Genomic DNA, 18,847 nt, shown 5'->3' with positions numbered 1-18,847 from the left:
TAGAACACGAGCGACTTTACAATTTAGGACATCTTACATTTCACAGCGTCGAGCATCGTTAATCAACCTGAAGTGTCAAATGCCTATCTGTGCCTTGGTGATAATGCGTGCATGCGGATCGACTTTTATCACACAAGACGTACTGAAATGACATTTACATTGTTTAAAGCAATTATAGGAGCCGCATGGTCTGACATTAAAGTATTAAGTCGTTGGGTGTTATGCTGAATGTTAGAAGTGTTGTGGAGCTTTGTGCGACAACGAGAACCTATAAACTATCAATCCACTAACTTAGCGGTGCATTGTGTGTTCATGTAGTGCCAATATACATAAATATGTATTTAACGTGTCTGGTTCCTAACAATAAAAAATGGGTAACACAACGATTCTATAGGTAGGTAGGTAGGTAAGTTAAGTAGGTAAGTATATAGGTATGAACATTTTTATAGGACAAACGTGTACCTACTACCTACCACTTTTCAATAACTGCACATTGGCACGTTAACATCGGTAAAAGAGAAAAACATACAGTTTAGATCATGCTTGATCACAAAGCAATATTACTTCACCGATTCTTCAGTGGCTTCGTGTTACTGTTTACTTTTAGGCTCCAGCAGTAGGCGACCGGAGACAGTTTTAGAATTGGGCCTACAGAGGTCACTGCGTTCGGTCCGCACCGGACGGCCGATGTCGCTTGGGTCCGAAATGGTCCGAACTCAGAACAGAGGGGCTGCCTGTGTAAAATTCTTCGTAGGAAGAATGTTCAACGTATTTTTATTTCTTCCACAGTGAATCCTTAGGTTTCCCACTATTCGTCACTCGTCAGTTGGTCGTTTCAAAAGAAAGGGGATATGGACGGGCACGGACTGTGGGAGCTTTACTGACTTGTCCTCAATTCAATTTAAGTGACCTAAACCGTAGCAGGTGCTATAGGAATTCATGAAAATTGGGAAGGCTAAATTCCTATACTAGCCCGCTTGAGTAAAGATAGGTTCCCCTGCCGCCAGCCGAGTGACGCTTAATCTCTTCACTGTCACTGGGTGAAGTTAACTCCTCTCTTATCCCACGAGGTGAAGTTGGATCCCCTCCCATCCCATGAGGTGAATTTGGATCCCCTCCCATCCCAACGGGTGAAGTTAGTCCCCTACTATCTCAGGAGGTGAAGTTAGATCTCCTATATCCTTTGGGGTAAAGCTGTCTCCTCTTCCAGCGAAGTGGTCCACTTCGCGGGAGGGGAAAGAAGTTCTTTAACCACCGTGTGAGGTAAGAGGTGAGACTCCTCCTATCCCACCGCCTGAGTTTAGATCTGTTCCCGCCATCGGGTCGCCAGCACCCCTCCCACCTCGCCGGCCGGGTGAGATGTTCTCCGACCGGCCGCTGCGCCAGTCAGTACGGTAGCGCCCGTCGCGGCGGTCGGTGGTGAGCCCCTCCGAGCGGCGAGAGGCGACGCGTGTGACCGGCCCGGCCATGGCAGCTCACCGGAACTCACTGGCTCTCACACTGCTGCTCACCGCCGCCAGTCTCACGGACGGACGGAGACACGGGTGAGTGCAGTCATTCCTTTTTTATTTTCTCCACAAACGCTATATAATTGATCATTTTTGCGAGCATATATCCATTTCCAGAACCTCTTTTGACAGTGTGCTTAATTCATTAAATTAGTTTTAGCACAACTATTGATTTAAGGATACGTGTTAATGTTATAAACGTCATACCTACGCATCATTCTTCAACTGTAGCCTGTAGGTGTGCATAAGTTATAACATCTTGGTTTTAAAATAACGGCGAACTCCAATGCACGGCTCAGTGACAAGTGCCTTTGTTCGATGTACACTTACAGCACTCTTGCGAATTATATCATCCTCATTGATTGTGCTTTTGAAGTCTTTACCAAATCGTAATGCTTGTGAATTTAGTAGAAGCTCCTATAAAGCAAATAGGAAGGTTCCATGGGGCAAGTGGTTTTAGAAAAACGCGCTTGTAAACTGAAAAATGCCTGTCTGCTTTTGCTTGTTTATATGATCTGGCAACGCTTGAAACTTAGGTATTAGACGGATTTGATGATTCAAATGTTCTAAGCGTCTTCCAGCGTCATCATAACGGTCCCATGTCAGCGCGATTCATTAATCACTGTCTTAGTTGCGATGCAATCGTATGATTTTGTTCCAATCTTTGCATTTTTGACGGCCGAAGGAAGTACTTTAGAAACAATCTATCAAAACACTGCTATCCTGACGTGCACATGAATCATCACATTGGCACGTGGAGTCGTGACTGGTAGCGCACTTGTCTTAGAACCTATCGTCTCATCACAAGTACAGTTTTATCAGCAGCAGCAGTCATAAGTCGCAACCGAGGCCAGGGCTTCTGGAGAAACAGACTTCCTACCTAGGCAAAGCCTGGCTCTAAACTTCTAACCGCCCTGTTGCTAAGGCATGATAGCAGATGCAATGGCACTATTGCAAGAGGAATGCAGCTTTATCAAGGCATTTATGCCGCCAAGTACCTACGGGTGGCAAAAATGACCTTTCACGCTGCCACGTCAGGTGGCGGCAGGGATTGAATTTACTGTTCAACAGGACCACGGCTCAAACAGCTTCGGAATTTAAACGGACAAAGGAGGACAGGGATTGGGAATGCCTGATGCCGGTGACATTAGGGCCTAACATGCAGTGGACCGACAAGAAGAAACGACATGTAAAAGCTGTTGATATGATTCATTACAGAAGTATGAGTATTTTTCATGGAGAAACATCAAGACCTTCGACGTTTCTCGACATTTCGACGGCGTTAACCTTCCACCCTGGCGTGCAATGCCATGCCTAATCCACCCCCGCTGTTTGTTACTACCTGACCCTTCTGACCCCTTTCCGCCGCCCCACCTTCACACCAGACGGAATGACCAGCAGTTTGTCTTTCCACCAGACGACATCAGAGGCCAGACTGACCAGACGTTCACGGCCAGCTGTGAAGTTCACGGCTAGTTGCAGGGCTCTTGTGTTTAGAGCAGCTGCATACAGGGCTGCTGTACGCACGGTCATGTACAGCTGAGTACGGAATGATGTTCTGTTTCTCCCAGACAGTCGGTTGCATTGAATGATATATAGGCTGTGCCGCATCACACAAGTTGAGTGACGGCCGGTTCCTGTCACTCTATGCTCACCATAGACATGCGTCATTGCATGATAGAGGCACAGCCTAGAATCAAAGTCAACTGATATAGTCTGTGAGGGATGAACAATATTTCTGAATTCCGAGCTGTAAAATGAGGTGTTGTGTTCACGGTCTGTTTACAATGCCTGCAGAGTTGTGTTATTCTCGTTCCCGAATCACGAATCACGTTCTGGTCTCACGATGAATGACACAGCTATGACGTTCACCGTCACACACAGACGAAGCTCTAGCAGTCACGGTCAGCCCCAGACAAAACGAACAGACACTGCATACAGATCAGCCCTCCCTTTTGTAACGACGGTTAGGCGGCGTGACATCGCGGTAAAACGTTCGGTCGGCGCGCTCTGTAACTAGCCTGGGACAGGCAATCAATGGTCAGTTATTACGTGACAGTGCTGTATTCTTTGAGTAAGTTATTGCTGGGGCATTTGTTGTAACTACATACTACCTGCTGCTGAATTTTTATACGGAGTCGTATCATATAGACAAATGTTAACGGCAGAACCACACATGCATCGTTGAATAGAATTGTTGCGATAACATTGAAAAGTCTCAAACAACACTCATCGGTCTGATCATCATGTGCATGTTCGCTAAGATTTGCACAAAACATGAAGATCCGAACGTACAATCGTCTTTTGCACTACGTTTATCCACGCAACACGTGTAACACGTGTAAGCACTAAGCAACCGCGTCTGTCCTTTTCAAACGCCTATGCTGCGGCACGTAACCACTCATGACCACGTCAGTCACTTTTCAAAACAGCGTGATCAAGATATCATGAACCGCGTCGCAGTCAGGTGGTAAGTGCCTCGCTTGAAATGCAGCTCGCAGACGGGAGAGGCGTATATGGCTTGCCTCTACAGTGGAGATTGTCAGACGATTCATATGAGATAGTCATGTCGCGCCATATTAGGATCATGTTCAATGGTGAGCAGCGACCTGAAATCTCAGACGGTGAGTTTTATTGTTACGAAACTACTTTCAACATTAGCACCAATGCGTATCTCTCATTCTACGGTGCACTGATGTATGTACGCTTGTCTGTCAAAGATGTGAATGCAATTTTTCAGGTCATTTCCAAGAATATGCGTAGGTAAGCTCATGTCACCTGGGTGGCACGCATATGCAGCCTGCGCAGTGCAAGAACTGCATATTGCATAATGCTCCACAATTGATATACACAATGGTCTACCATTGACAGACTTGCAGTTAGAAATAATCAAAACCTTGAGCAAGACGTTTCCTTGGAGCTAAAATAAACACGCCTTCTTTCAGTACAACATGCTTCTCCCCTGGCTTGGCAATATTGTTTTATTTTAACATGGCATCATTTGCTCTTAGAAACTGCTAACAAGTTGTTTTCAAATGTCATAATCTTCTGTCGGAGACTAAATACAGCAAATCAACGGAGCGATATATGATATAAACAATCTCCAAACCCGCTACTTGCACGATGGATGATCAAGGACGGCCGTCTGGTTTCTTTGCTAACGAGTTACCTCTGTATTTATTTACCGGGCTTTGCCTTCCTGTTCCTTGTGCCGTCCCCCCCCCCCCTCCCTCCTAGCAGCTGGCCCCTATCGTCCGTAACAGACGGAGCCGACAGAACGACTCGTGACGTGAGGCGGCGATTAGTGAGTCCCAGTCCGAGGCGAGGAGACAATTTGTGGCGCAGTTGGCACCCCATATGACGTCATTAGTTTAGCCAGCTGCCAGACCGCAGCACAGTAATTGGTCTGGCATTATGAATTCGCTCTTTGGCTGGTTATCGATCGCCGTCTTATTTGGGAGGTAATTCCCGATGAGGTTTGCGCGTATGCAAATGGGGGTGATAATTTCACGATGGAATGGCCATCCCAGGCCGTTGAACCAGTTCTGGAGATCTCATCAGCGGTTTACCTTGCAGGAGTTCCACGAGACAAATAGGGCTGAATATTCGATCAGGCATCGAAAAGGGGTGACAAATTTGTCCCGGCTCAAATGCAGTAATTCAACTTCAGTCGTCTGTTAAACCGAACATGTTAAATATGGAACGAATATAGAATCAGTGCACGATGCTAACGTAACAAGTTGCACGTAGATGATATGTACATACGTCCAGTGTGAATGCGTCACGTATATTTGACATCATACCTACTGGTCATAGACCTATAGGTCAAGTTTTAATTTGACAGCCCCTCATACAGTACGTAGAACCACCGAGTTACTGGAACAAACTGCAGAATATGACCACACCCAAGTTCTAACCTTGCGAAGCAGTGTCACTCGTAAAAGAGTCAGTTTAATTCAAACGCTCATTTGCACCGCAGAGCGAAATTCGGTTTGACGTTAAATCCACGTAAATCAATCAGGTCAGGTTAAATCAGGAAGTTCCGTGCCTGTCACAGAACTCGAAGAACGATCCAATGCAATGAAGACCTGAAAATGTAACCACAGGATTTCAGGTTGCTACAGCAGAAGTCTTCGTCTCGACTCCAATGGCACATTCTGCAGCCCGATACAGCTCCCTATACACCTGTACCATATATTTCATATAATCAACATCCAGCGCTAACGTGACTATGCATATTCATCCCATTAAATCCGACCTCCGTGTCGCCTCCTATGCGGACTTTGTACCAGCCGCATCCGCAGCAGTGGGCGCCGTTTGAGCGCTGCCGGACCCCCGTGTCGCCCGGGCGCCACGGGACAATACCTCCACCCCCGCCCTCCGTCTGACCTGAGGGCGGCCACCGGCGGAGTCACGGACGTGCGAGCGGTGCAGTGAGCACTGAGCAGTCGTCAGCTGGTTAGGTGCCGTGGGTGGGGACTGGGGGAGGGGGGGGAGGTGTGCAGTGCGGGGAGGGCTGAGAGGGATGGGAGGGGAGGGGAGGAAGTGCTGGCTGCCTGAGATGGGAGGTGTTTCCGGACGTGAACGTGACTACTGACTGCTACCGTCTGAGCTGGGTTACAGTGAAGGCAGCTAATGCTCGAGCTGATTCAAAGAATTCAGTGTTATAGTGCAGTCAGAGAAGAAATAAATCACTAAAAAAAAGATATCGATATTACGAAATTTATAAAACCAAAGTTATAACTTATATCTGTACTTATTAAATGTTTGGGATTGAAGGATGGCATGAGTGTCAGCTATATACATAGTGTCAGCTATCTGCCGAAGAAACTCCGACTGCAAGCTTGATATGGAACAGACTATAGCTCAAGAAGAATTTCACTTCCTCCAGCCGCCCAAGCAAACTACTCAAGCGAGACAGATGGTCGTAGCTAGAACGCTCGCCTTTTTTACTGACCCACAAAAATATAAACCACTTAATACCGAACAGATTGTACCACTAAATACCAAAGAGCTGTAAGTATACCAATCCATTCCCGTGGCCGATCTAATCCAGCGTGCTTCACAACTTCATGTACTGTTAGTTCACATTTTTACGGGGCTGGTAGCGGCTCCCGCCTTGCTCACGAATTTTTTGACGATTTTGCACCACATGCCCAGCACAAGCACAACATTCCCGAGCAATTCCGCGAAGTCTGCCCCAGTGTCTGCGCGGCTGTCCATGTGGATTCCGCGGGTGGCTGCGCACCTGTCGTCCGCGACCCGCAGTCAGCTATATCGTCCCCATCTGAAGGACAGACATCTCCGAGCACCACAGCACTCCGGCAGTAAACGTCAAACCGGAATGGCGCGACGCTCGACTCGCGGCGACACAAGACGCCCGTATTTGGAAGCCCCGGCCGGCCGCGCTCCTTGGATCGGAACGGATCGGGGCGACGAGCCGATCGGCTGGACTGTGCTGTCGGTACCGCATATGGCGAGCACAGAGTCGCCACGGTGACTTCGGGGTATTTAGAGCCATCGATTGGACTCAGGTGTTGTGGAGTCAGCTGTGGGCTCCGGGTGAGTTGGTGTCATTGAATGACTCCGGGTGGCCAGAGTCATAAATAGACTCCCGGTCATTTGAAGTCATTGTGTGCTTCCGGCAGCCAAAGATAGACTACGTTGGGTTAAAGCCGTCGAAGTGTTTATGCACCTGCACTCATAACACCCGAGTAAAGTGGTAAGAAAAATGTTAAGCTAGATATGCAAGAAACTACCGAACGTGAGCGGGGCTAGATTACCATCGAGTGACTCCGAGTGACTCGAGAATCGAGATATGACTCCGGACGATTGTGCAGAGACTGATGATGACCAAGATTGACCCTGAATGACCTGGGATGACTCAGGTCATTTGCGGGATGACTGGTGCCAACGCGGGCAAGTCTCGTAGGCACGGGACTACCCAGTCAGCACAGCGCACACGCGGAGTGTCCATAAATGGTAACGAGTAACGACCATCACCGAACGTGACCAAAGGTGACCAGAGGGGAGTCGAGGGGCAAATCGATGATCTGGCACGAATTGAGGCACAGTGAATGCTGAGAGACATCAGCTGTGCAGACATCAGGCATGCGAGCATGACCGGCCATGCAGTTATAGCATGTAGTAGCGAGCAGCAGCTATGATAGAGTCGAACATATCGATCTACTTCTCCGAAACGAGATAGCCCACGTCGAGACGAAAGAAACACTCATCATCACAACACGTGAAGAGGGCGGAGACCAAACCCGGAACAATGCATACCCTTCTACGGCTAACTAGGGTCCAGTGTGGGACTCCTGCTGTGCTACATTCACCAAGTGTGACGGAATGATTCACGCGATCAAGGTTGGAGCCATTAGTATGCAGATCGGTCCCTGCACTGGAGGTCGTGTGCAGTCTGCAGTTGCCAGCCGCCCCAGACGACAAATCCGCGATAGGTACCGATTAGTGCATTAGTTATTTATCGCAGCGTATCGCGATAGGTAACGGCCTGCATTAGTTAACTATCGCAGCGTAATGGATAATGGTTAACGATAAATGATAGTTGACAAGTGAGGCGAATACTACAGAGTGGAATGCTATATTCTTGGATCATGTGTGCATTGTGCATTGTGCATCGAGCTTCATCGTCGGCAGTAGGCAAGTGCCTAAGCCGATGCTTCCAACTATACGCTTACAAAACCTGACATTATCTGAAGAGAGCGTTCCTACTGCTGTTCTTACTGCGTTACTTCACATTGATCTGGCCAACCAGAAAAAATCAATCTTTGGGTGACCCAATGAAGTCTGACCACCCAGCAATTTTTCCATGACCTTCGTGACCTGGTTTGCAATTGGTCAAGACACTGGAAGGACCTTGACCTGTAAATGTCCTTATGACCTCGTGTATTATCCAAACTTCAATCAGCACTACATCCTCATCCAAAGTTCGTACCGTACCACGACCTTTGACCTGTCGTTGACCTTGATCTCTGCGGCGACAGGAACTACTGTCCGGTCACGGTGCAGCGGCGGGTCACCTGTCTGGTACATGACCTTTGACCTGTCGTTGACCTTGACCTCTGCGGCGGCAGGAACTACTGTCCGGTGTCTGTACAGCGGCGGGTCACCTGTCTGGTACAGAACGGTACGGAGGAGTACAGTGCCTCCGACTACTCAAAGTGTTACCGCACCGGAAACTGGAATGACTGCCAGTTCGATGTGTGAGTAAACAGAACGACAAAATTGGTGTAATAGCGCAGTTTATTTCAAATGCTTTTTTCAACTTATTCACTCGCGAAAGCTTGTATTCATCCATATGCTAGGCTATACATGTCGTGGCCTAACGGGCATCGCAGCCTTCAATAAATTTTAATTGACTGAGTTACAGAGGCAGGTGCGCTCTTGACTCTTGAGATTGACACTTTTCTTCGTTTCAGGAAGCGGCGCCGACCGCGATACGTCACCTCCTATAAGATGGTGAATGAGATTCAGTACAAGTGTTGTCCGGGCTTCGAGGGACGGCACTGCAATGATGGTAAAATAACGGGGGAGATAATGACGAGTTTTACGACTAAATTCATAAAAATTACACGAAATCGGAAGGGAAGACCGGCATGATGGCGATACTTCAATGTCTCAAGACTCAAGTATTGTATGGGGAGGGTGCTTGACGATTTTTTTATAGGACTACTGGCAAAATGTTGTACAGGCATCGTTTAGCAAAAAATAATAATAATAATAATGTGGCGGTCACACCTCCCGGCCGAGCGCCACGCGGGCCCGGCAGTTTACTGCGAGTCGTCAAGGTGAGTGCGCGCAACAATAATAATCTTTCAATAATTATGTAACGACCCAACCCTCTTCTCTCGAACAGCCTGCTTCACATGTGAAGACTTCAGTGACACTCTCAGTCGACTGAAGACGCTGGAGGCCTTCGTCGGGATGAGGTCTCCCTCAAGCACCGCCAGCTCGAGCTTTCAAACGCGTAAGTATCTTTTTCTTACGCTTCAGTCACGCATGACGTTACATACCGCAATGGGAGTATGCAATACAGTGACTCGTCATTTGATTTGATCTTCAGTCACCAAAACGTTGATAAGTATTACGATGGCTAAGTGTATTATTGATGCCGAGCTTTCGAACGTGTATGTCTGTAGCTGTCAATAAGTGAGCGGTGCCTTGGGAGTAAATCTGACGCGAGTTAGTCTCGTATTGGGGAAGCTCGTATTTCAAGCCGCTCTTGTATGCAATCAGCGTTTTATGACCACTAAATGTGACAACACGTACTGACCGGCTAGCCATGGGGACCAAATAAAATACATCTGATCGTTCCCTATTGTGCGAGCCCGGCCATTGTCCTGATTTGGGACACACTCCTTCACCCAGTTCGGAACTGGGGGGCGATTAAGTTTCATCGAGGGTGCCATAAACGCGTCTCGGCTCATTCCGGCGTATTTCCGTCAGTATTTATTGATACTTATCTCGGGAAGGGTGGCTGATATCTCCCAGTAGTGAGAATAGACGACAGAGAGACGGAGAAAGGCGGCAGGAAGGTCATGAAGCGGCATTGTGTCTAGTTCGCCAGTTTCGTGCCACCTAGCCTGGATAGACGTGAAAGCAGAGAACGACAACAGAGTCAACTAACAAAACAACCCACGTTCTACTGCTCTGTCTACATCCAACTCATGTATACTTTCTACATCCAACAAAGTAACGTGTTCTGAATGTCCACAGCAGCGTATTCAACCAGCGGCGGTGGCAGCAGTTCCGGCCTCGCTCCCGGAGAGGTGGCGGTGGGTGGACAGACGCGAGGGGACATCCCCGCCGAGGTGGACGACAGACAGAGCCGCCGTCAGCCGGCCTGCGACTGTCCTCCGGGGCCGCCCGGACCTCCCGGAGAACCCGGAGCACCCGGAGCCGACGGCCGAGACGGTCTGCCCGGAGCGCAGGGACCACCCGGAGTACAGGGACCGCCCGGAGTCCGAGGTGCTGAAGGCAGGACTGGCCAGCCGGGGCCGCCCGGTCTGCCCGGACCCAGAGGAGCGCCAGGTTGGTATAGCGGGTGGTTTGAAAGGCAGATTGCGTGAGGGTGATTTTTTTTTTTGGATGAATGGATTGCGTATAGATGCTGAGAAGAAGGATAGAAGATACGATTGCTGAAAACTGATTCAATTATGATTAAGCACGGAGAGATAACGTACAGACCATCCCAAGTGCAAACCCACTGACTGCCGAGACCACGTTGACTGACTAAAGAAATGTAGAACCAACTGATCTGCGTCTCACTTGTGTGTGGACTGCAGAGTGCAGACCCTACTGTTTTGAGAACGTAGAGCTCACTGATTGGGTACAAAACCCGCTGATGGAGTGTATGTACGCGTCCGGTCTCAGGTCCCGCCGGCGCCGGGACCGTATTACCGGCCGGAGCAGGAGCGGGAGAGCCAGGACCAGAGGGACCAGAGGGACCCGCGGGACCACCCGGTCCAGCCGGTCCCACCGGACCCGAGGGGCCGCCCGGACCGCCAGGTCTACCCGGTGAGTGACTCTGGTAGGGGTAAGGCAGATATAAAACGCTCCTAAAAGTAGAAAACATGACAAGATCGTGCTTCAATCGTTGCCATGAACAAGGATAAATAATACATATGCCTGTCAATGTCTCTTTTTATGAGCCCTCTATGCAAATAAGAAATCCGTCAGATGTCGAGCTTGCATGATACATTACTTTCCTCATTTGAGGACATCTGGTTATATCATCGATGAAAATGCAAAAAGGAAAATCTCCCATACGCCATGGTAAGCCGAAAATAAATCTATGAACCACGAGAACCACAAATGAACTTCTCAAACTTACATTCGCAGGTGCACCAGGCCTTCGGGGTCCGCCGGGCCCGCTGGGTCCCGAGGGTCCGGCCAGCGCGGCGGGCCCGCCCGGCCGAGACGGCCTCCCCGGCGTTCCCGGGGAGCGCGGGGCGCCGGGGGAGCCGGGGGTGGCCGGTCCCCCCGGTCCGCCGGGCCAGCCCGGCACGGCGGCAGCAGGTGAGGTCAATGTCGGTCATAGACCGGTGGGTCGGGAAGAGGTATGTTGAGAGAACTCAGTCGCATCTAAAGACAGGATGCAACAATGTGTTTAGAATCTGATATTGGTAACCCAGGAATCAGTATGCATTCAACTTCAGCCATATTACAATATTGTGTCAATGTTTGAACATATTTTTTGACAAGCTACGGCAGTCTTCCCTCCATTGTGAATGAGCGAGCGCCAAAGTAAAGTTCATCATCTGGAATAAAGCCATCCACGTCCGACCATTCATAACTGGACTCCGCTAGCTTCAACCGTCCCCACACCAACACGTTTTGCCGCCCCTCATAGTTATAACATTCGAGACGCCTCTCATGTTGCAGTGGATGCACAAAGCGCCTTAGAAGCTGAACAAACTCGGGCGGAGGTGGCCAGTCTTCGTCAGCAGATACAGACGCTGCAGTCACAGATCGACCAGCTGCAGGGTAAGATAGACTCCACTTTTCTGGACCCATAAAATACCACACTAAGTGAAGATGCCTGGCTTTTAGAGGGTTAGTAGATTAGCCAAAATGTCTATGAACAAGGCTTATAGTTCAGATGAGGCGAATGGTGATATGTAGTCAACTCGGATGCATTGTATAAGGATGAAAATGAAATCCTAGCAAAAAATAAAAAACAAGCAAGTCACAAAAGTACCAAATTCAGAGCTGTCCGGAAAAAAGTCATTGGAAACATTATGGTTTTAAAGTTCATGCAATTTCTTGGGTTTCCGAAATGTTCTTTGTACCCCTTCACACCCCCGTCCCATTCTCTCGTCCAGAATCGGTGCGCACACTGGCCGATCTGACCAGCGGCGGCGGCAGTCCGATTGGCACCGTGCCCGAATCAGACGACGAGGACCTGGCCGGCGCCGGCAGCGGACAGTTCGGCGACTACGGCGACTACGAGGACTACAACTTCGACGACTACGACTACGACTACAGCAGCGAGCAGCGCCGGCGGAGGAAGAAACGGCAGCACATTGGACTAAAGACGGCACCGCGGGGAAGAAAAGACACTCCCGGCAGCGCCTCTAGACGCGCACTAAACTCGGTGCGGGTTAGGAATGCTCTACGCAGAGGAAAACTAGGCAGGAGGGGAGCTAAGGCGTAATAACAACGAGAAAAAGTGAGAACCTTCTCGTATCTGCGTCGCCGCGAAATGGACTGCTCGTGTGCGGTAACCGATGTCTCAACTCACTGCCAATTCGACTGCATTGCGTCAGTCGATCCCTGTGCCTCTTTCGTCAGTGGAAGTAAAATATGGCTAACCCATTGTTTTTATACACGATTTACTCATTTTATTGTATTTTGGCAAATAATGATAATGATATGATGATGATGATGATGAGGTGAAGCTTTACAAAATATGATCACACCCAAACGACAACACCGTCACGCAATTATCAAAATGTCACACTCACGGCGCGCCCCCGTCACGATGTCACGCTGACCGTTGGTGTTTTCTGCGTCCGCGCCCTCTGCGCCGCGATTGCTCGGAAACACTCCAGACTGCAGAGGGGGACTCCAGTCACCGAGCAGCTGTATCGGCGCGGGTTGGAGCAGCCGGCCACACCGCACAGCCGTGGCTTCGGCGGCGCCCTGTGAAAACAGGGGAGGGTGGCGTCAGGGATCGAATCGACGCAGGCGGGGTTTTCTGTCCTCCCAATCTTCCTTCCCTTCCCCCCGCCTGCGTTGTTGTTGTTGTTGTCGTTCCGGCCGCCGAACTGGCCAGGGCGTCCACACCAGTGGACGCCCTGGCCAGAGAGGCGGATCTCCTGCCTTTCTCGGCGCGGCGGAGGCAGTTGGCGGCTGTGGCGATGGAGCGCCACTCCCGGGACCTACCAGGCGACCCTGTGCAGCGGATCCTCCTCCCTGAGAACCGCCCCCGGCAACGTCTGCGCTATGACAGAGGATGGGCACGGACGGGCCAAGAGATATCCAAAGACGCCGGCCTAGACGACTTCCCACGCGAACCGTTCCTGGTGGTTGCTAGCACCCCTCCCTGGGAGTCACCGCCACCTCCAACGGTCCTCTTCCACACTGGACTTGTGAGGCCGCTACCGCAAAACGCCCCCGCCGAACAGCGACGGACTGCCGCCGAGGAGACGCTAGCCGGACTGCCGAACCCGGACGTCCAGGCTTTCACGGACGGCTCGGCCACAGCCGGCACAGAACGAGGCGGAGCGGGGGCAGTCGTCTATAGGAGCGGCAGGGAAGTGAAGAGGATCCGAGCGCCAGCGGGGCGCTTCACGTCGAGCTACACAGCGGAGCTTCTCGCTCTACGAGAGACACTCAAATACATCGAGTCCATCCTCACCGATCAAGACCCTGCACTCAATATCCAGCTGTGCACCGACTCCCTATCATCCCTCATGCGTCTGAGGGAAGGCCCGGCCAACCAGACTGAACGGGTCGCTGACCAAGTCTGGCTATCCCTCCGGCGACTAGGACGACGCCACCGCGTGGACCTTCAATGGGTTCCCGGTCACGCGGGAGTCGCCGGCAACGAGATCGCCGATGCCGTGGCCAGGGAGGCCGCTGAGCTGCCGCAGGACGGGACACTCATCACCTTCGCGGCGGCCAAGAGCCTGCTGAAGCGCCACGTGAGTAGAGAGTGGGTGGAGAGCACGCGCCACTCCCAACCGGCGCCCGCGACCCGCCCACACCTAAGCCACGACTACCACGATGTCGTCGGCCCGGGCAGGGTCAGGCTGGCAGACAGGCTCGGCCTGTCTAGGAGAGAGGGCACCGCTCTGGCGCGCCTCCGGACCGGCCACTCTCCTGCCCTGCAAGCTTACCGTCACTTCATCGGGGCGGAGGAGGACGATGGGTGCCCGACCTGCGACGGCGGAGTCAGGGAGGACGCGGAACACTTCCTGACTTCGTGCCCCGCGACGGCCCGCGTCCGTCACGACGTTTTCGGGAGAGAGGACCCGACGCTGCGGGAGGTCTTCGCTGACCCATGCCGGGTTATCGAGTTCCTGCGGCGCCTGGGCCGACTATAGAGCGCCCACGGCGCTGGACACTCTGGCGGAGTGCTGGGTTCTCCGGCCCTACCCGGCGTCTGAGTCCGCCGGAACCCGCCCGGGGGCCTGCTGCCCTCCCTGCGCGGACGTCGCAAGTGTCGCCCCCGAGGGAGGCTGGGGCCCTCACCGGGCCCGACGGCCGGAACGACAACAACAACAACAACGCAGGCGGGGGGAAGGGAAGGAAGATTGGGAGGACAGAAAAACGGAGGCAATGATACAAATAAGATGGAAACAAGCATACCGGCATGATCAAACGCATAATACTAGACACATGAAAGTTGAATAACTATGGTTTAGATTTTAGCTTATGTACTGTCAGCAAAGAGGTATTGAATCATCGCAGGCCAGCCAATAAACAGAGCCTGTTAAGAACAGCCTTCTCGCTACCATCACCCAGTCGCACAGCTCCACAGCGGTCCCACCTGGGAGGCTGAGCGGTGATCGGGGCGGCCACCCCGACCGGTAGACGCAGCTCGGACCCAGTCACAGTCTGTCGGTACACAATGGCAGGAACGGCAGCGGCAGCGGCGGCAGCAGCCTTGGCTTTAGCGGCGCCGCGGCCGGCCCGAGACTCGGACTTGTTCAGTAGTCTACTGACGGTCTTTTTCTGAGGGTACGGAGTACGAGTACGAGTGATAGCGGTCAGTGATAGTACGAGAACCGGTAGGTCAAGCAAGCTCAACACTTCTACTTTTACCTAGCAGTTCGATAATATCTCGCCAACGCAGCTAACTGAGCTCAGATGACGTTAAAAACATAATACAACTACGCAGGTATAGTGTGCAAACACAAACAGTTTCCACCTGTTATCAAACAGATGCTTAGAAATTCTCAACGCGAAACAATACATGATAAAGGCGTCATCTATCGATAAACATCGCGACTACAAAAACGATTTGAAGAAACAACGAAGTTCGCTGAAACAAATGAGAACGTACCTTTTCTTCTTCTCGATGCTTTTTGGCCTGCTCTCGACGCCGTTCGGTTTTCTTCTTGTGCCTTTCCACCATCTCCGCCGTCATCTCAGTTTTCTCCCGGTAACCTGTGGAAAACCAAGACATCGAGAAGAAAATATAGACATAATAAAATGCATGGTCACATACTACCATACCATTGCATCCTCAAAGCCAACGATGCAACACGAAAAAATCGTAGCATTGCTTCTTTAATACAGGGCGGGCACAACATCAGACACCCACGTTGCCGACTTTCTCCATTTCTCAAGCTCCCACCCCTCCACTCCGTCGCCGTCTTACCGGAGGGCAGCGCCAGCAGCGGCTCGGCCGGAAAGCTCTCCATGCTGTCATCACCGGAGCGTTTGTCGAGCAGGGCCCTCTGGCGGGCGGTCATCAGCAGCGGGTTCCGCATCTTCTTTAGCTCATCGTCCACCTGTTACCGAGAGGAGTGGACATTGGACATTTGACATTACACAAACGAAAGTCGGTTGTGACACTGTTTGTCTATAGGAAGTGCTCGAAGTGCCCACCCCTCTAAGCGCAGCGGAGCTCGGCCCGGCGCCGGGTGTGCCGCGCCATGCGTCTCAGATGGTTGCCGACCATCGTGAGGGTGTAGTTTTCGACGACTAACGACAGCATTCAGCATATCAAGGGTCTTGAGTTCTCTCCACGATTTTTTTAGCTGCTTGGGGCCACAAGCTCAAGTCCAGGCACGAAAAAACTCTGGACTGCAGGGTGACCAGGGATACTGGGTTCTTGTCGGTACTTACGAGGTGCAGAGAGTCTGACACTTCTTAAAAAATCAGCCCAACACTTCCAGTTTCGCAGTGCTTCAGGAAACCTGGGAATGACTTTTTGGAATGCGTGGGCGATTCTGTACAAGAAACTGGACTGAAAACCATATCGCCCGGGCCCGATCCTAACGACCGTCCTCGCCGCTGACAGCATGGTGTCGAGGCTGGAAGCGTGCACCTTTTGGCTCAATCAAGCGGAAGAATGTTTCGAATGGGTGATCTGGAGTGACGAGAAGTGGCTTGCGCTACAGCAAGCATCCACAGGAAGGATACAGTCTCCTGATAGCCGAATAATCCACAGAAGCTGATTCCATACAAGAAGGCGCCCGGAGCGAAGGTCATGGCCGGGCTCCGGCCGAGCGAAAGAGCAAGACCTCTTCGAGCACCTCCTGTAGACAAAGGAAGTGTCACAACTGACTTCGGTTTATGTTATGTCAAATGTCCCACATTTATCTTTCTAACGGTGTGCTGCTTATGTGTTAAAATATATATTATGTGCTTCTCCTGGGGGCTAAGTTTATGTCATTCTTTATTGATCACCCTGTAAGTAGTCATCTTCTTTAGTAAAGACAATCAAATAAACATTTAACGAATCATGGTGGATGATACCGCTGCCGACAGCGGTCGTTTCACGGTTACGTTCTCAATGATCATTTTAAACACATCGATCTTCCAATATAGGCCGAAAAGTAAGCAAAATGAATCTCAATTTTTAAATTGGCAACAGCTATTCGTGCCGATAATGGCTTTCCACAAGGACCTGCCGATAGAGCAAAGTCTTAAGCCGGCTACAGTCGCCAAATCCCGCTGCTAAATAGTAGCACATGAGTCCAATCGATGATCTCTCACCTGCTCGAGGTTGCCCTCCTCTAGAGCGTCCAGCCAGCGTTCTTCCTCGCTGTCTGGATCAGCACCTTTCTTCTTTTTCTTGCCGCTGGTACCTGGCCGAGACTGACCTGCCAAGTCCAGGCTGCCAAACACACGGGCAATTTATGAAAACAAACAATAGAGGGACATTGAATATAGATTGCTTCTAAGCATGAGTTTATGATTAATGTGATTTGATAGCTTTTCCTCATACAAAAGCATGGAAATATAGGAAAAACATGGAAAATGGGACAACAAACTGGCCATTATTGGAAAACAACAAAAACGCCAGGCTAACTTTGAAATCTGGGAGTGTGTAAGCAATTGGATGTAGGTATGTCATGAGATACCCACTCACCCTTGTGGCTCAGGGCTTGTCCTAAAGCTTCTCTTGAGTTTTGGTTTTGATGTTGATGGCTCTGCATCATCCAGGCTTGAATGTTTTCCATAGGCAGGCTGATGCTTTGGCTGTTCAGCCCTGGGTGGTGTCAATGTCTCCAACTGCTCTGCTGGTGTGTCTGTGAAAAACACAATCAGTGACAAATCACAGTTTGGACAATCCACCCATCAACCTCAGCTAAAAGTCAAGTCAGAGTGAATGATTTCACTGGCTTGAGATAGTCTTATAGATTATTTCTGGTGCCAAAATAAAGTAAAGTTAATTGTACTATACCTATCAGTAAATTTCATAAATATACCTTACCTTACCTTAACTTACCTACTGTTGGCGGGACTTTGGGAGGCCAGAGGCCTTTTGGACCCGTTCTCATCAAGCTCTTTGAATCTCGGTTATTGCTCTTATTGCTCTAGGTAGTAGGTAATAGGTATGTCATTATATGAGCAGACCAGTGACTATCAAGTATCAAGGACGCTCCAGTGGGTTCTCCGAGCTCTTGTCAGTGCTGAATATAGTAGATAGGTATAGTAAAAAGATAGTAACTTTTTTGACAAAACATTAAGATTATCCACCAAAACTCGCATGACATCAACTGTACCTATTTATAAAAAACTGAACTTCTTTGATATCTTGAATTGGAGTGGCATTAAGCCACAATACCTATGACATGCCGATCTTACCAGATTCAATAAAGATGAAATCGTCTTCATCAAATTCCATTGCTAGGTAGGCCAAGCCGAACTTGACTAGCTTATTTCGCTTATTTGCTAAAAAAAAAAATGCAGAGAGCTTCCTCCGCTCAACGCTCAAGACTGGCGCTAGGCTGGCCGAGCAAAAAAAAAGACAGCTTCCAATGCATGCATTAGAATGAATACTATATATGGTCTTGATACCAAGGCCATATATAGTATACCGTACGATACCGCTTGATACCGTACGGTATATAGAGAACTAATACCCCGGGGTATTGCCGGTGTCAATATTCTCGAGAGTCATGTTGACAGGAAGCGTTTTCTGCGCACTGAAAAATATCAAACAAAATTTTGATCTCTTTATTAAAGGTATTATCAGGGTTTTTTCCGAAATTTCGGAGTTACTCAGTGAAACGTGTAGAAGAAGGTGGCTGAGGCCCCAATCCAAAGTCATTCGTCTCAAAATTGCCTAATTTCCAAATGGTGGGCCTCCAAAGTTGATCCGTCTGCCAGCCAGTACCTGGAGGAGGCAGTAC

The 18,847-nt window shown here is 50.1% G+C and overlaps 2 protein-coding genes across 4 annotated transcripts; one reads left to right on the top strand and one right to left on the bottom strand.

Moving 5' to 3' along the window:
- Positions 1-1,403: 1,403 nt before the first annotated feature.
- On the top strand, positions 1,404-12,864 carry LOC122374387 (collagen alpha-1(II) chain-like). 2 transcript variants are annotated; one of them, XM_043353105.1, is made up of 9 exons: positions 1,404-1,544; positions 8,606-8,734; positions 8,951-9,048; positions 9,388-9,498; positions 10,251-10,562; positions 10,905-11,048; positions 11,373-11,549; positions 11,916-12,017; positions 12,356-12,864. In XM_043353105.1, the coding sequence occupies exons 1-9, from the start codon at positions 1,468-1,470 to the stop codon at positions 12,685-12,687; spliced, it is 1,482 nt and encodes a 493-aa protein (XP_043209040.1). In that variant the 5' UTR covers positions 1,404-1,467; the 3' UTR covers positions 12,688-12,864. The 2 variants fall into 2 exon arrangements, with proteins under 2 accessions (XP_043209040.1, XP_043209039.1); XM_043353104.1 differs by having other exon boundaries at positions 10,248-10,562.
- Positions 12,865-18,824, bottom strand: LOC122374388 (INO80 complex subunit B-like). 2 transcript variants are annotated; one of them, XM_043353107.1, is made up of 7 exons: positions 18,300-18,824; positions 17,581-17,740; positions 17,205-17,325; positions 15,862-15,994; positions 15,544-15,647; positions 15,028-15,212; positions 12,865-13,175 (listed from the first exon to the last, which is right to left on the bottom strand). In XM_043353107.1, the coding sequence occupies exons 1-7, from the start codon at positions 18,337-18,339 to the stop codon at positions 13,010-13,012; spliced, it is 909 nt and encodes a 302-aa protein (XP_043209042.1). In that variant the 5' UTR covers positions 18,340-18,824; the 3' UTR covers positions 12,865-13,009. The 2 variants fall into 2 exon arrangements, with proteins under 2 accessions (XP_043209042.1, XP_043209041.1); XM_043353106.1 differs by lacking the exon at positions 18,300-18,824 and adding an exon at positions 17,941-18,039.
- Positions 18,825-18,847: the final 23 nt, after the last annotated feature.

The sequence above is a fragment of the Amphibalanus amphitrite genome, unplaced genomic scaffold, assembly GCF_019059575.1.
Source record: "Amphibalanus amphitrite isolate SeventyFive unplaced genomic scaffold, NRLGWU_Aamphi_draft 001651F_arrow, whole genome shotgun sequence".
Classification (NCBI taxonomy): domain Eukaryota; kingdom Metazoa; phylum Arthropoda; class Thecostraca; order Balanomorpha; family Balanidae; genus Amphibalanus; species Amphibalanus amphitrite.
The sequence above is the reverse complement of the archived record's forward strand: the minus strand, read 5'-3'. Positions and strand labels throughout refer to the sequence as shown.

What these genes read in the sequence shown, in the direction of transcription:
- LOC122374388 (XM_043353106.1), bottom strand. Translation starts at nt 17,992, where the DNA reads ATGAGAACGGGTCCAAAAGGCCTCTGGCCTCCCAAAGTCCCGCCAACA. An exon ending in AGGAGGGCAACCTCGAGCAG is followed by an intron (nt 15,995 to 17,204) that starts GTGAGAGATCAT and finishes TCTCGGTAACAG; the next exon opens with GTGGACGATGAGCTAAAGAA. An exon ending in AGCATCGAGAAGAAGAAAAG is followed by an intron (nt 15,213 to 15,543) that starts GTACGTTCTCAT and finishes CCGTACCCTCAG; the next exon opens with AAAAAGACCGTCAGTAGACT.
- LOC122374387 (XM_043353104.1), top strand. Translation starts at nt 1,468, where the DNA reads ATGGCAGCTCACCGGAACTCACTGGCTCTCACACTGCTGCTCACCGCC. An exon ending in AATGACTGCCAGTTCGATGT is followed by an intron (nt 8,735 to 8,950) that starts GTGAGTAAACAG and finishes TCTTCGTTTCAG; the next exon opens with GAAGCGGCGCCGACCGCGAT. An exon ending in CGGACCCAGAGGAGCGCCAG is followed by an intron (nt 10,563 to 10,904) that starts GTTGGTATAGCG and finishes GTCCGGTCTCAG; the next exon opens with GTCCCGCCGGCGCCGGGACC.